The following is a 14,493-nucleotide window of genomic DNA, read 5'->3' as shown; positions in this document are numbered from 1 at the left end:
AGTGTCTCTCTATTAGATCATATATGTATGTTGTTTATATTTCAAAGGGATACTATTGTGGGATAATCACTATTACAGGATTATACTAATATACTTTCACCAAAGATGATACAGAGTGATGCCTTGGCACAAACAGAGTTAACGCTCCAATGAAGAAAGGGTTCAGATTTGACACAAATCTTCAAACTGAGGTGCTAATACGCTTATTGCTTAGGTCAAGTGCTAGGTATGCGTGAAGCTCATGGGTTTGTTACCCATGTTGGCCAACAAAATGGGCCTGATCTGGACCCCCAACCATGGGCAGACACACCTCTCACTATGTATGCAGGATGCGATGGGAAGAAGAGAGGCACTAATGGACAAAAACAAGTCCCAATTTTTACTCTCAGATGAGCGATTCAAAGAGTATGCCCTACCTGCAGTGGGCCAGACATATTTTTTTTTCATCTTGCAATGAGAAGGGCACTTTTGACAGGGGAAGGAAACAGAAAGAAGCTTCTAGAGAAAATTACAAGTGCTGGTATATAACAGGGTAGGACTGACTCTGTCACACTAAATTGAATCCCTGGATCTAAAAATGTCACAATTTATATCCAATAATCCCTATCAATGACTGGAATGTGTGGAGGGGACATGCGCTATCAGGTATAGCTTATACTTTATTTACATGGGGAAATACTTCAGCTGTAAATTAACTTCCAATTATATTGTTTGGAAGTCGGGGGGAAGATGAACATTACTCCTCAGTGATGACAACCCAAGAGACAGACTTACAATACTAAACAAGCTAGCAAAGGTTGACATTTTCTTATTCTGATTATGTTTCTTCTTCCTCCCAAAAGGTCTTGAAATTCATAAAGAAATAGTACTTTCACAAGGATAATTCTAAAGCAGAGAGCTATCACCTTCCTCCCTCCATTTGCGCCTCTTTGTGGGACGGGGAAGAACTGTCTGCACAACTTCTAGAAAACAGGACTAGCTTGGAATCTATACTCACACTTTCCTCTGAGCTCCATTCAGGAAGACATCTTCATATAACACACTTATCTTGACGAGGACAGAGATCTAGAAGTCAGACCAGGTAGCTAGCTATTCACATTTTTAAAATATCAGGCCCGGGGTGGGTAGTTGGCTCAGCTGGTTAGAGCACAGTGCTCATAACACCCAGGTCACCAGCTGGATTCCCACATTTGGCCAGTGAGCTGCACCCTCCACAACCAGACTTGACTTGGAGCTTATGGGTCCTGGAAAAACACACTGTTCCCCAATATTCCCCAATAATAATAATAATAATAATTATTATATATATATATATATATATATATATATATATATATATATATATATATCAGGCCCTAGGTCATATTTTAGAGGATGCAGTCCATTCAGTTTGTTTCATTTTCAAAAAGACAGAGAATAAAGAGAAAAAATAAAAAGCCTATTATCTTGACCATTTAGAAACAATTTCCCCCTGTGCAGAATCCTCCTGACTTAAAATGTCCCATTGATTAAAAAGGTTCACGTCAAAATGTGTATAACCTCTGAGATGTCAGATCAAAACGTGCAGAACCTCTGAGATGTCAGATGTTTTAAGCAAGTCCTGCTCCTTGAGGAGATGTCTGATGACAAATCCTCACCCAGGCTGACCCCCTGGCTGACTGATTTACTGCTGAAAACTAGCTATAGAGTAACACTGTCATTGGGACCATGTGGGAAGAAGATAAAGCTCTTTTAAAAAATGATGCACAGTTCTCATTAATTTCTTATTAGTACTCAATAATATTTCATTTTTGTTAAAGTCATGTCTGAAAAGATTATTTGAATTTTTAAATACTTCTAAGTAAAAAAGGTTAGCCATCAAAAAGCTTGAGCAATGCTCACGTTCACCATTTCTTGTTCATAGCCTAAATCCCACCCTGATGGCAAACTCTTCCGTAGAATTTCTCAAATAACAGGGCAGGACTAGACAGACCCCTCTACCTTCACTCAGTAATAATAACAGATTTCAAATAATGTTTGAACTACCTTGCTTATACACACATATGCAATACAAATACACAATTTCCAATTATTCAAGAGTTAAAGACAAATTGAATTGGGCAAATTAGCTGATCGAGACCACAATGAGATTCATTCACCATTATTTCTACTGCTACAAATGATACTATCAAAATGAGATCACCAAGAAATGGTCAAATGCAATTTGTGTAGACTATGAATCTTTAAATCTACAAAGTGGTTGAAATAAATATATACTTGATGCTTGAAGAACTATCAATAGCCATGCTTATGGTGATCGAGGATTCTAACTTTAGTATCTAAAATGATATTAGCAATGCAGATTTACATAGGGACTTTAATTTGACTATTGAATAACAGTAGTAAATACATCTAAATAAAAAGAGGCTGAAATATGAAAACTAGCATTGACATCAGCGAGAGACCCAGACAGAATGACAAATCCAATTTACACACAGATATCTGCATGGATATTGAGACATGGAGCACCTTAGAGGATGTGAGTCCTAAAAAGGATGTTCAGTGTAAAAGAATGTGATATCTCCATGGATTTTAGGGAATAAACTACAAATAGAAATATAAAGAAATATCAAAACAACTGATCTTGTCAATATCCTGTAATTACAGCTAAAGAAACCAGAAAGGCAACAGGGCACTCTGTTTCTCTCTGATTTCTGAAGCCATCTTTGCTTTAAGTAAAATGACCTCCAGTGACTTTTTAATTGTACTTCAGTGTTGTATGTCGAATTATTCTACACTTCATTTATACAAGCAAATCATTTAGTACTAGCCATTTTAAATTTCTTAGCAAAATGAAAAATGCTCTGTTGCAGGACCTAAGGATTAGATTTTATATAAATACCTAATTTAAATCATTCATGAAGGTTGTTGCAGAAAGCTAAATTCAAATTGTATCTGAAATACAGGGCAGTATTTGCATAAAGGAGACTAAAACTCATTTTTAGGAGTGACTCATACACATAATTTGGCATTAAATGAGTGAATACTAAATGATGACAGTACAACATCGTCACAGACTCCCTGCATATAAGGGTGAATGCGTGGGAGGGTAACTTTGCAATGCTTTCCATTTGGTGGTGAACTTTCTGGTGATGGCAGACTTGGACCCCCAACAGCTAAATCTGGATGCCCAACAGCAAGGTCAGTTTCCCAAGAAGCCTACTAGCACTTTCTTGAAGAGCACACAGGCTTTTCCAATAACCCACAGCCTGATTTAATATAAATGAATGTGTGTGTGTGTGTGTGTGTGTGTGTGTGTGTGTGTGTGTATTCTTGATGAGCGTGCGCTGGGAGGGAGGATAAGGGGGACTTCCTTAAAATTCCTCAAGGAAAGAGAAGCCCTGTGATGGGGCCGTCAATCTCACTAACACTTTTAAAACTTTTTCTGATTTCCAGTTTAAAACGCCTTGAGGTCGGCTGAGATAATCGGGCTAGCATCTTTAGATTAGACTCAGAGTGCTGGTCCAGAACAGATCCTCACCGAAGGACAAGTAGGAAACACAACATGTCACAAAATACAAGCCGGTACCCTTGTAAATAATCCTGAATGGCAGCTGTTTTCCCTTCGGAGGGGACTTTCTCCAGGCTGTCCGGGTGGGCTCTGCGGGGAGCCCTTGCACTCCACCGGAGCTCTGGGTCGCCCACTGATTCCGCAGAGCGCCAGCCGCAAACCTCAGTGCTGATGCAGGACCAGAAAGGCCGGCCGCGGTTGCTACAAAATGCATTTGTACCACAAATACATGACTACATTGGCCTGCTGTTCTCTTGTTATCTCACGCTACTCTCCCGCTGGTCTCTCCTCGCGTCTCAACACTCTCACGCGGATTTTAGGTTTCACTAGAACTTGAGCTTCCTCAATGACTATTCAATACCACAGCCTAGGATTAGCTCAGACAAAATGGTCAAAACCGGTTTAGCGCATTTTAGACCTGACAAGAGGAAAATCATCGTACACCATCCTGTCTTAGCGCTGACACTTGGAGATGCTTTTTTAATGCCTCATTTCCAGAAACATGCTAGGGACTCCATCTGTAAATGTCCATTAAAAACAGAAACACAAAGCAGTGTTGTCAGTATAAGTTTGGAAAGATGCGCTGTACTCACAAGTGTTCCCTGCTACTCCTGTGCTCCGGGGCTGAACAGACAAAAGGAAGAGCATCCTGAGAAAGGCTCCCGCCACAAGGTTCATGTTCACAGTTGCCTGAGCTCCGCACCGCGAGGCCAAAGCTGTCGGGCAGCTGCTCCGCGAGGGCCCTGCCGCGCCCTCCCCTTGGCTCTCCTGAGCTCGGGGTTGCGCGCCCTGGGATCCCGCGCAGCCGCCGGGATGCGCCCCCACCTGCGGCCACACCCACCCCGCCAGCCCTGCCCGCTCCGCCCGCTCCCACCGTGCAGAGCTCCGCGCGGCCCGGGCGCCCCTGGCGGTGGTGGGCGGAAGAGCGCGTCACACCGTGAACCGCCTTTGGCCTTAAAGCTGCGCTTTTGGAGATCCAGGCAGGTCGCTGCGAAAGCGCGGCGCTCGCTCCTTCACCCGCGGGTTTCCCACTCTCAACAGCTGAGCAGTTCAATGAACTTCAGGCTGAGAGGCCACTATGATGATGCCTGAGCATTAGCATTGAGCTTTAGCATTGGTGCTAGTCATTTTTTTTTAGTTGAAAAGGAGAAGTTAAGACAGAAATAACTAATCAGGTTTGAAGAAAATATTTACATGTATTGAAAACCAACGTGAAGAAGACTTTTTTAAACTAATTTAATGAATCATTAAAAACACCTTAATGGACCTTATTATGGTTATAATTTTGCAATATATACAAGTGTCAAATCATCACACTGTACACCCTAAACTACAGTGTTGTATGTCAAGTGATATCTCAGTGAAACTGTACAAATAAAAATATAACTTCGTTTTTAAAAAATTAAAAACGCACCCTGCTTCTGCTATAGTGTCAGCATTTTGTTATGCATATTCCTGCTCGGATACTTGACAGTTATGATCAGTAGATACATAAAACCATAAACTGGCATCCTGGGAGAAGGAATATTATTCCAAATATTATCACACAAGAAGTGAAATTATGCTAAGTAGGTGAATTGACTAAATTGATGAATGAAGACTTGTGAAACAACTCCTATCTTCTGTACGTGTATTCCATTTCAGTCATGTTTTTTAGTAAGAATTCCCAAAAGGGACATACTGAAAAATGATTAAATATAAAGGAAAAGACATCCCTTGCCCCCCCAAAAAAAAGAAAAACAAGCAAACAGAAAAAGGCTGCACAGTCTAAAGATAGAAGCCACGTGGCCCACAAAGAGAAAGGATTTCAAGACCTGTGACTGAAATTAGTTGCCAGCCTCATGGCCTCCTTGACCTCCTGAAAAGGGTGCGAGCAGATGTAAATGAAGGAGGCAGGAGCATGACATCTTGGGGTCAATACTCTCCTAAAACTGTGGACCAAATGGAGACAAATGTGCTGAGACTTGGTAACAGGCTGCAGGCACCTTCCAAAGTGACCACACTGTGAAAGGAACTTGAACCTTTAGCACGGCTCACCTTGCCTGAGAACAAGCAGAAAAGCTGTTTTTATTAGTCCTAATTTTCACCCCAGAAAAAAAACAAAAATGAGAATGAAAAATTTAAATAGCTTGCCAAGGCCACATAGTTAACAACTAGAGGGGCTGAGAATTTGACCAAAATATGTCACCTGATCCCAGGTTTACAGCTTTCTCCATTCCCACTCAGGGTCCCCGGGAATGGGGAACACTCCTACCCACCCCAGTAGTTTGCAGTGGGAAACACTGACAGCAAATCTTGCTCAGAAAATGCACTGGGAACCTTGTAAAAAGCCAGAGGCATTGGAGTGACTTTCATTCATTCACAAGAGACCTCCAATGCCTGCCCCGGGCCTGAATATTCCTAATTTTTTAAAACAAATATAAATTAGTGATTTCTATTAGGGTTTAATATATTGTTTTAACAACAACCTATATACCAGGTGTGTGTGTGTGTGTGTGTGTGTGTGTGTGTGTGTGTGTGTTCTAAATAAATAGTTATAGCATTCTTTTGGAGTAAATATTGCTATGGTCATTTAACATAGATGTTATTGCTATGCTCATAACATAGATAGACTGGACCTCAGAGATTTTAATAGACATCTCGAGAGTCACACAGCAAGCCAGACTAGGAAGCCAGGTCGGCTGAGCTCTGAAAACCCCTCCTCAGAGCCGCAGTGTCTCTGTAGCAGAATAGTTGTCACCTGTGAAAACCGTTTTCAGTTGTTCACAGGAAATCTATTTAAAATGGATTAGCAGACACCTCAATAATTGATGCCAATAAAGCCAAAAGGACAGTGACGGTGAATTACTTGAGCAGGCACGAAAAATGGATTTGCAAGTCAGAGATGAGACCAGCCTAGAAGGGAATGGGACTGTGGGTCCCCACCCCTGCATGCTGGACAAGGAGCATAGGTGTCATGCAGGGTCTCTGGTCCCGCTCCCCACACAAGAACGCAGGACATGGTGAGAACAAAAAGGAACACCTACGGAGCCATGGATAGGGGAGTCATAGCACTATGGTCTCACTGGCGGCTGGTCAAGACACAAAAGCAAACATCCGCCAACGAGGGTTCTTCCTGCACCCCAGTCTCACTGGCAGCTGGTCAAGACACAGGAAGTAGGATCAACACAATCTGCAATCCACAATCCGCTTGCTAACAGCACTTGCTGGTAGCACTTCCATATTTGCTAGCCTAGCCACGGCAGTTATATTAGTGGCTAATGGCTAACTAGTTATAGCCGATGGCCAACTAGTTATAGCTGATGGCCATTTGATCACAGCTGATGGCCATCTGCTACCCGAGCCCACACCTTTCCACCTGAGGTCAAGAGCCTGGAAACTGCTCTCTGGGACTCCGTCCCTACAATAGGCCAGCAGGCCAACACCGGGGTCTATCGCATGGCCTTCCAGACAAGGGGAGCCCCAGGTGAGGAGAGTGGAAGAGACTATGCAGAGCAGTGCCCAGGGCACTGGTTTCGCTCTCAAGCTGTCTCCTTGAGGAGGAGACATAGTGCTGTGCTCCTCGGTTCCCTCGATATAAAATGGGGATCAGAGCCAGTCATGGAGCGATGGTGAAATTGCAGGTTTGAAACCTCCGCAGAGGGCTGCAGCCTGCCGAGCACCCCATGTGGTGTCGGCCACAGAGCTGCCCGGGGCCCTGGCACCCACAAGAGACGGGCTTGTTCAAGGCTCAGCTGTATTCTAAGGGAAGCTGAACCCAAGCATTTCCTGACCTATGTCACTGTCCCTACATACCTGGGTCCAGTCCGTCCCTGGTGACTTGTCCAACCCAAGTGATGTCCCTTCTCGAGGCTCTCCTCAGATTAAAACATGACTCCATTATTTTCCCTTCTTCAATCAGCAATTTTCTCCCTATAAATTCTAAAGTTTCCATGTTTTAGTTAAATCTTGGAATGCATTTTAACTTTACTCTCCTAATGGGAACAGATTTATCATTAAATGTCCTGAAAGTTGGAATGCTGTGAATAAAATACAATAGTATTTCCATTAGGAGTATTTTCCCCATAAACCCCAAAGCAACAAATCCTAAAGAATAATTATGCAGAGACAGACTCCAGGAAAACAGATGTCATATGTGTGACATACGAGAACACACACTGCACGCATCTTTGCAGGTTCTCTCTGATGATCTGTGTGCCCTATAATTAGTCCTGAGAAGCTGGGGTTTTAACAACTGAAGAATTATGCACCCAGTTACATAAATCTAAGTTACGAGAATAGTCAATGTCGTGTGGGAGACCCTGCTCGCTGTGCCATTTGTCGTGCAGGACGTCATGCAGGGCGTCCGGCGGGGTCTCTGCTCCTGCTCCCCACACTAGAACGCAGGATATGGCCAGGCCAAAAAGGAACACCCACGGAGCCATAGATGGGGGAGTCATACCACTATACTCTCGCTGGCGGCATCCACCTCTCTACAATCCGCTCCTGCTAGCTCAGCCACCATCTTCTTGCTAGCCCCCCATTTTTCTGCTAGCGTAGCCACAGCAGTTATATTAGTTGCCAATGGCTCACTGGTTACAGCTGACGGCCAACTAGCCACAGCTGATGGCCATGCAATCACAGTTGATGGCCATTTACTACCTGAGCCAACACCTTTCTATGTGACTCCCAGAGCATGGAAACTGCTTTTTGGGGTTCTGTTCCCACACTCCACCCCTACATGGTCTCGCCTCACAATCTACGCGACAAGCGTCTTCCGCGAGGGGCCCTATGTGAGGAGCCTGGAGGTGAATGCAATATCCTGGACACAGCTAGGCTCTCTGGGCACAGCCAGGGTTTCTCAGGGCACCACCAGTGTTTCTGGGCACAGCCAGACTTCCTGGGCTTCTTAGGGTACCACTAGTTTCACCAGGTACAGCCAGGGTTTCTCAGGGCACCACCGGTACTTCTGGGCATGGCCAGACTTGCTGGACTTCTTAGGGTACCACCTGTCTTCCCGGACACAGCCAGGGTTTCTCAGGGCACCACCAGTACTTCTGGGCACGGCCAGACTTGCTGGACTTCTTAGGGTACCACCTGTCTTCCCGGACACAGCCAGGGTTTCTCAGGGCACCACCAGTACTTCTGGGCACAGCCAGACTTGCTGGACTTCTTAGGGTACCACCTGTCTTCCCGGACACAGCCAGGGTTTCTCAGGGCACCCCCAGTACTTCTGGGCATGGCCAGACTTCCTGGACTTCTTAGGGTACCACCTGTCTTCCCGGACACAGCCAGGGTTTCTCAGGGCACCACCAGTGCTTCTGGGCACAGCCAGACTTCCTGGGCTTCTTAGGGTACCACCTGTCTTCCCGGACACAGCCAGGGTTTCTCAGGGCACCACCAGTGCTTCTGGGCACAGCCAGACTTCCAGGACTTCTTAGGGTACCACTAGTTTCCCTGGGCACACCTAGGATTTCTCAGGGCACTGCCACTCTCTCTCTCTGGGCACAGCCAGACTTCCTGGACTCAACCAGGGTTCTCAGGGCACTGCCACTCTCTCTGGGAACAGCCTGACTTCCTGGGCACAGCCAGGGCATCTCAGGGCTCAGCCAGACTTCCTGGACTCAGCCAGGGCTCTCAGGGCACTGCCACCCTCTGTGGGCACAGCCACACTTCCTGGACACAGCCAGGACTCTCAGGGCACTGCCCCTCTCTCTGGGCCTCTCAGGGTACCCTGCTGGAACAACAGCGACTCACAATCAAGGTGCTTACATATTCTCGATGGCGGCCAGTCAAGATACAAAAGCAAATATCCCCCAGTTCCACTACATGGTGGTGTGTTCCCAAACAAACAGTCAAGCGGTCCATTAAATTAGGGATGGAAGGCAATTCGCCATAGTCCATAGTCATTCGCCAGGGCTGTCCTGGAGGTGAGGGATGACCTTGACCTCACCCTCAGCTCCCATGGAGGACTCAGCAAGCGTTACCTCCTGGGACTACAAGTCCTGCATCTGGGCTGCCTGAGCAGGAACTTCCCGGCCCACAGGGCCACAACGACCTTTGCTTTCTCCAGCCTGTGCTGGTTGGGGAACCGTCCACATCTTTCCACCTCTCCACAGGGCTCCATCTCTCCAGCAGCTGCATGGCTTTTCCTGTGCTGGTGGGAGAACTGTCCACATCCTCCCACCCCTCCACGGGGGTCCAGCTCTCCGGCAGCTGCTCCTCCTGGTCTTCCTGAGACTGAGTGTTCATACACACAAACTGCTCCACCGCCCTTCGGAGAGCTTTGGCCGGCACCGTACCCTGCTCGCTGCGCCATTTGTTGTGCAGGTCGTCATGCAGGGCATCCGGCGGGGTCTCTGTTCCCACTCCCCACACAAGAACGCAGGACATGGTGAGGCCAAAAAGGAACACCCACGGAGCCATAGGTAGGGAAGTCATACCACTATGGTCTCACTGGAGGCTGGGTTCACCGGACGCGCGACCTGCTGTCCGTTTTTCTGCCAACTGACCGACCAACTCTCTCCTCCACTCTCCTCGACTCTGTTCCTCTACTCTCTTCCGCTCTCCTAGGCTCCCCTCAGCTCCTCGGCAATCCTCGGCAGTCCTCGGCTCCCCTCGGCTCTCCTCGGCTCTCCTCCGTAGCCGCAGCAGTTATACCAGCGGCCAATCGGCTAACCGGCCACAGCCGACGGCCAATCAGCCACAGCCGACAGCCATCCACCACCCTAGCCAGCACCTCTCCACGTGAGGCCGAGAGCCTGTAAACTACTTTCTGGGGCTCTGTCCCCACAACTATCTTCCTCAAAGAAGTTAAAGAAATGTTGTGGGGACAGAACCCCAAAAAGCAGTTTCCAGGCTCTCGGCCTCACATAGACAGGTGCTGGCTCAGGTAGTAAATGGCCATCAACTGTGATTGCACGACCATCAGCTGTGGCTAGTTGGCCGTCAGCTGTAACCAGTGAGCCATTGGCCACTAATATAACTGCTGTGGCTATGCTAGCAGAGAGAGAAAAAAATGGGGGCTAGCAAGAAGATGGTGGCTGGGCTAGCAAGAGCGGATTGCAGAGAGGCGGATGCCACCAGCGAGAATATAGTGGTATGACTCCCCCATCTATGGCTCCGTGGGTGTTCCTTTTTGGCCTGGCCATATCCTGCGTTCTTGTGTGGGGAGCGGGAGCAGAGAACCCACAGGCCGCCCCGCACGATAAATGTGAAAAAAAAAACATTGCAGAATGACAGAAGTAATAATATAACCATAAGCATCTGATTCCAGGTATCACACATACCTTCTAAATTTGGCTGAGATTAGACTTGGCTTTAGCCTCAATGTGAAATCTCCTGGGAGGCACCAAGTTGTTCAAAGATGCGCAATACAGACCATATCTTGTATGTGTCGTCAAGGAGAACCAGTTCATTCTTCAGAGAGATAGGAAACATGAAAATTCTGTTATTTTCCTTTTAGGTTAATACTTGGATATTTATTAACCTACATAAAAGTTCTAGAAACTTTTAGTGGTGAGGGTTGCACAGCACTGTGAATGTCACGCTTGTGAATTATATAAATTATATTAATTTTATCTTCCTCTTTTTAGTTCAAGGGCTTAAAGTCCTATAATGGAAATTGTCCTTATAAATGAAATTCATGCTGCTGTAATCTCTGGTGAATAAATGTTATCAGTTTTGTTAAATTTGCATTTGAAACTTACTTTGACAATAAAGCACACTCCAAATTGTGCAGAATTTATGAATACTGAAACTCACCACAAAGAGATCACACCCACCAGGGTGGCTATAATAATAATAATAATAATAATAATGATGATGATGATAGGTGATAATAAACATTGGTGTGGATGTGGAACCCTTAAAAACTGCTGATGGAAATGTAAAATGGTGCAGGTGCTTTGGAGCAAAGTCCGGGGTTTCCTCAAATACTCATACATGGAGATATCACAACACCTAGCAGTTACACTCCTAGGTACACATACAAGAGAAATGAAAACACGTCCATAAAAAACTTGTGCATGAGCGTTCATAGCAGCATTATTCACAGTAGCCAATAGGTGAAAACAATCCAAACGTCCATCAACACATTGGATAATAAATGGATAAACAAAATGTAGTCCACAATAGAATATTATTCAGCCTTAAAAAGGAAATTCTGACACATATTACAACATGAATAACTTTGAAAACATTATGCTAAGTGAGATAAGACAAATAAAGTCACAAAAAAGAAAATAATAATAATAATAATAATAATAAGTGAACCCATTTAAATGGGGGACCTGGAATAGACAAATCCATAGAGACAGAAAATAGAACAGTGGTTACCAGGCGCTGGCAGTGGGGAGGGTGAGGAGTTAGTGTTTGATGAGTACAGAGTTTCAGTTGGAAAAGGTGAAAAAGTTCTAGAAACTTTTAGTGGTGAGGGTTGCACAGCACTGTGAATGTAATGCCACTGAATTATATACCTAAAAATGGTTAAAATGGTAAATTTTATGTTATGTATATTTTATTCCAGTAAATAGTAAGAAAGAACAAATAGTCTCATAGATACAAAAGTTGTTGCTTTAATAGATTTACAGATCTTCATTTAGATTAATTTTAGTTACTAAAAGACTGACTGGGGGAACAAAGAACTAATGAAGTGAGTCATACTCCAACAGGGGGAAACTTGACAACCTGCTAAGTGAAAAGAGCCAGACATAAAGGACCATATATTATATAATTACATTGATATGAAATGCCCAGAAAAGACAAATCTATAGAGACCGAAAGTAGATTAGTGGTTCTCTAGGGCTGTGGGGGGTGGAGGGTGGGGTTGGCAGGGGAATGACAGCTAAAGGCAGAATGATTTTCTTTTTAGAGTAATGAAAATGCTCTAAAATTGATTGTGGAGATGAATGTACAAAGCTTTGAATACACTAAAACCCACTGAATTGAACCCTTTAAGTAGGTGAACTGTGCGGTAGGTAAACTACATCTCAAAACTATTTTAAAAAGAGCACATAAACTCTAGAAACAGGTTGAATCCACTAACATCTATTTTACCAGAGCTATTCCAAATAGAAATTTAACTGACAAATGAGAGTTAGAAACCATAAGCAGCGGCCATAACGATGTTGTGAATCTAACTCAGACCTTGGTGGCAGATACACTGAGTCTCAGGGCCACATTCGTGGTTTGGCAGGTGTTCAGGTCTTAAGCTCACCTGTCTAGGGAAGCTGGCTGGAGGCTAAGCTGGAATTGCCCTTCTGGGATGACTGGCTCCAGTGTCATCATGCAGCAAAGGAGCCCAGGCACCTCTCACAATGGTGGCATGGAAACAAAGGAAACAGAAAACAAGTCTATTCTGAGCCTCTTCATGTGTCACACTGGCTAGTATTCCGTTGATCAAAGTAAATCCCACGGCCTCACTCAGAATCAAGGGTTAGGAGGACAGGCTCTGCTGCTGCAGTGGAAGGGAGGAAAAAGTCACGTGGCAAGTGGGTGAATCAGGGGAGGGTGAAGAATAGGGACCATTAAGGCCTCCATCTCCTGCCTAGCATGTGATATTTGCTAAGAAAACATTAAATAGAACAGAAATTAAATATTTCCCATCTCTCAGCTTTACTTTATCCCTATTTTTACTTAGAATTGTACCAGAAATTTTAAAATGCTTTTCTCAATTTAATCTTGATTTAGATAATAAACCACATTTAAAATTTTTGTAATTTAGTTTGAATAATGGCTGCATAATTCAAGTACTAGATTTAAAAGCAAGTAGAACCTAATTTGCAATAATAGCAAATTCTGATAAAATGCCACTGGATGATACTGCATGTGACATGAGCTGAATGACTTGCTTTTGAATTATAGGAACTTTTAGCTTTTGCAAGTATAACTACTTTTTAAAATGCTTTTCTAGATTTTCTTGTCTTATCACAGAAATACATGCTTATATGTACAAGTATAATTAGCATAGGGAAATGTTAATAACTACCCCCTACACACAGGCACACACACACACACACACACACACACACACACACACAGACACACACACACTCATCCATTGATCTATTGCTATTTTATTGAAATAACTGCTTATAATTGTCTTTCTTCATGTTCATACACACATTTATAAGACTAGGTTCATTTTATTTATAATGTAATTAAAATGTGATGTTATTCTGCAACTTGTGGTAGGATAAACTTCTGTATTTTTCATTTCCAGAGAGTGGTTCTGATGTAGGTGATGTTGGATCTGCCGGCAGTTTCTGAGTGCGGGCCGGGATCGTTTCTCATGAAGCTGAAGAATAGAAACACGGACCAGGGAGAGGCAAAAAGTTTTAAAAAGAGGATAGTTTATTAGAGGCAGGAGAAGAGGTTGCAGCTCCCGAGTGAGTGGGAGGAGGTCCCGAATGGGGGTGCCCGTGACTGAGGCAAAAGCTCTTACTTTTATACCTTCCCTTGCCTGTTTGGGGAAGGGGAGTTGTTTGAAGGAGGGAACTTGTTTGAAGAAGGGAACTGGCACCTTTTAATGAAATTCGTCTACCAGGTTTGTTCTGCTTGCCCATCCTAAAGGAATTAGCAAAGTAACTGTCGCGGGAGACCCTGCTCGCTGCGCCATTTGTCATGCGGGAGACCCTGCGGGGTCTCTGCTCCCGCTCCCCACACAAGAACGCAGGATATGGTGAGGCCAAAAAGGAACACCCACGGAGCCATAGGTAGGGGAGCCATACCACTATATTCTCTCTGGCAGCACTATACTCTCACTGGAGGCTGGATCCACACTGTCCGCAAACCGCCATCCATACTTGCCAGCCCAGCCGCCATCTTCTTGCTAGCCCCCATTCTTCCTCTCTCCCTCTGCTAGCGTAGCCACAGCAGTTATATTAGTGGCCAATGGCTCACTGGTTACAGCTGACGGCCAACTAGCCACAGCTGATGGCCGTGCAATCACAGTTGGCCATTTA

General features: G+C 44.7%; 1 protein-coding gene across 2 annotated transcripts in view; it reads right to left on the bottom strand.

The window, feature by feature from the left end:
- LOC109437996 (contactin-associated protein-like 3) overlaps positions 1–4,356 on the bottom strand; it is a 193,858-nt gene extending 189,502 nt beyond the window's left edge. For both annotated transcript variants that reach the window (XM_019717553.3, XM_019717554.3), the window contains exon 1: positions 4,144–4,356. In XM_019717553.3, the coding sequence (XP_019573112.3) occupies positions 4,144–4,228 (85 nt within the window). In that variant the 5' untranslated portion in view covers positions 4,229–4,356. The remainder of the gene's footprint in view (positions 1–4,143) is intronic.
- Positions 4,357–14,493: the final 10,137 nt, after the last annotated feature.

The sequence above is a fragment of the Rhinolophus sinicus genome, chromosome 16 (assembly GCF_057876585.1).
Source record: "Rhinolophus sinicus isolate RSI-liver-muscle chromosome 16, RSI-T2T, whole genome shotgun sequence".
Lineage (NCBI taxonomy): Eukaryota > Metazoa > Chordata > Mammalia > Chiroptera > Rhinolophidae > Rhinolophus > Rhinolophus sinicus.
This window is presented reverse-complemented; position numbering and strand designations above follow the sequence as displayed.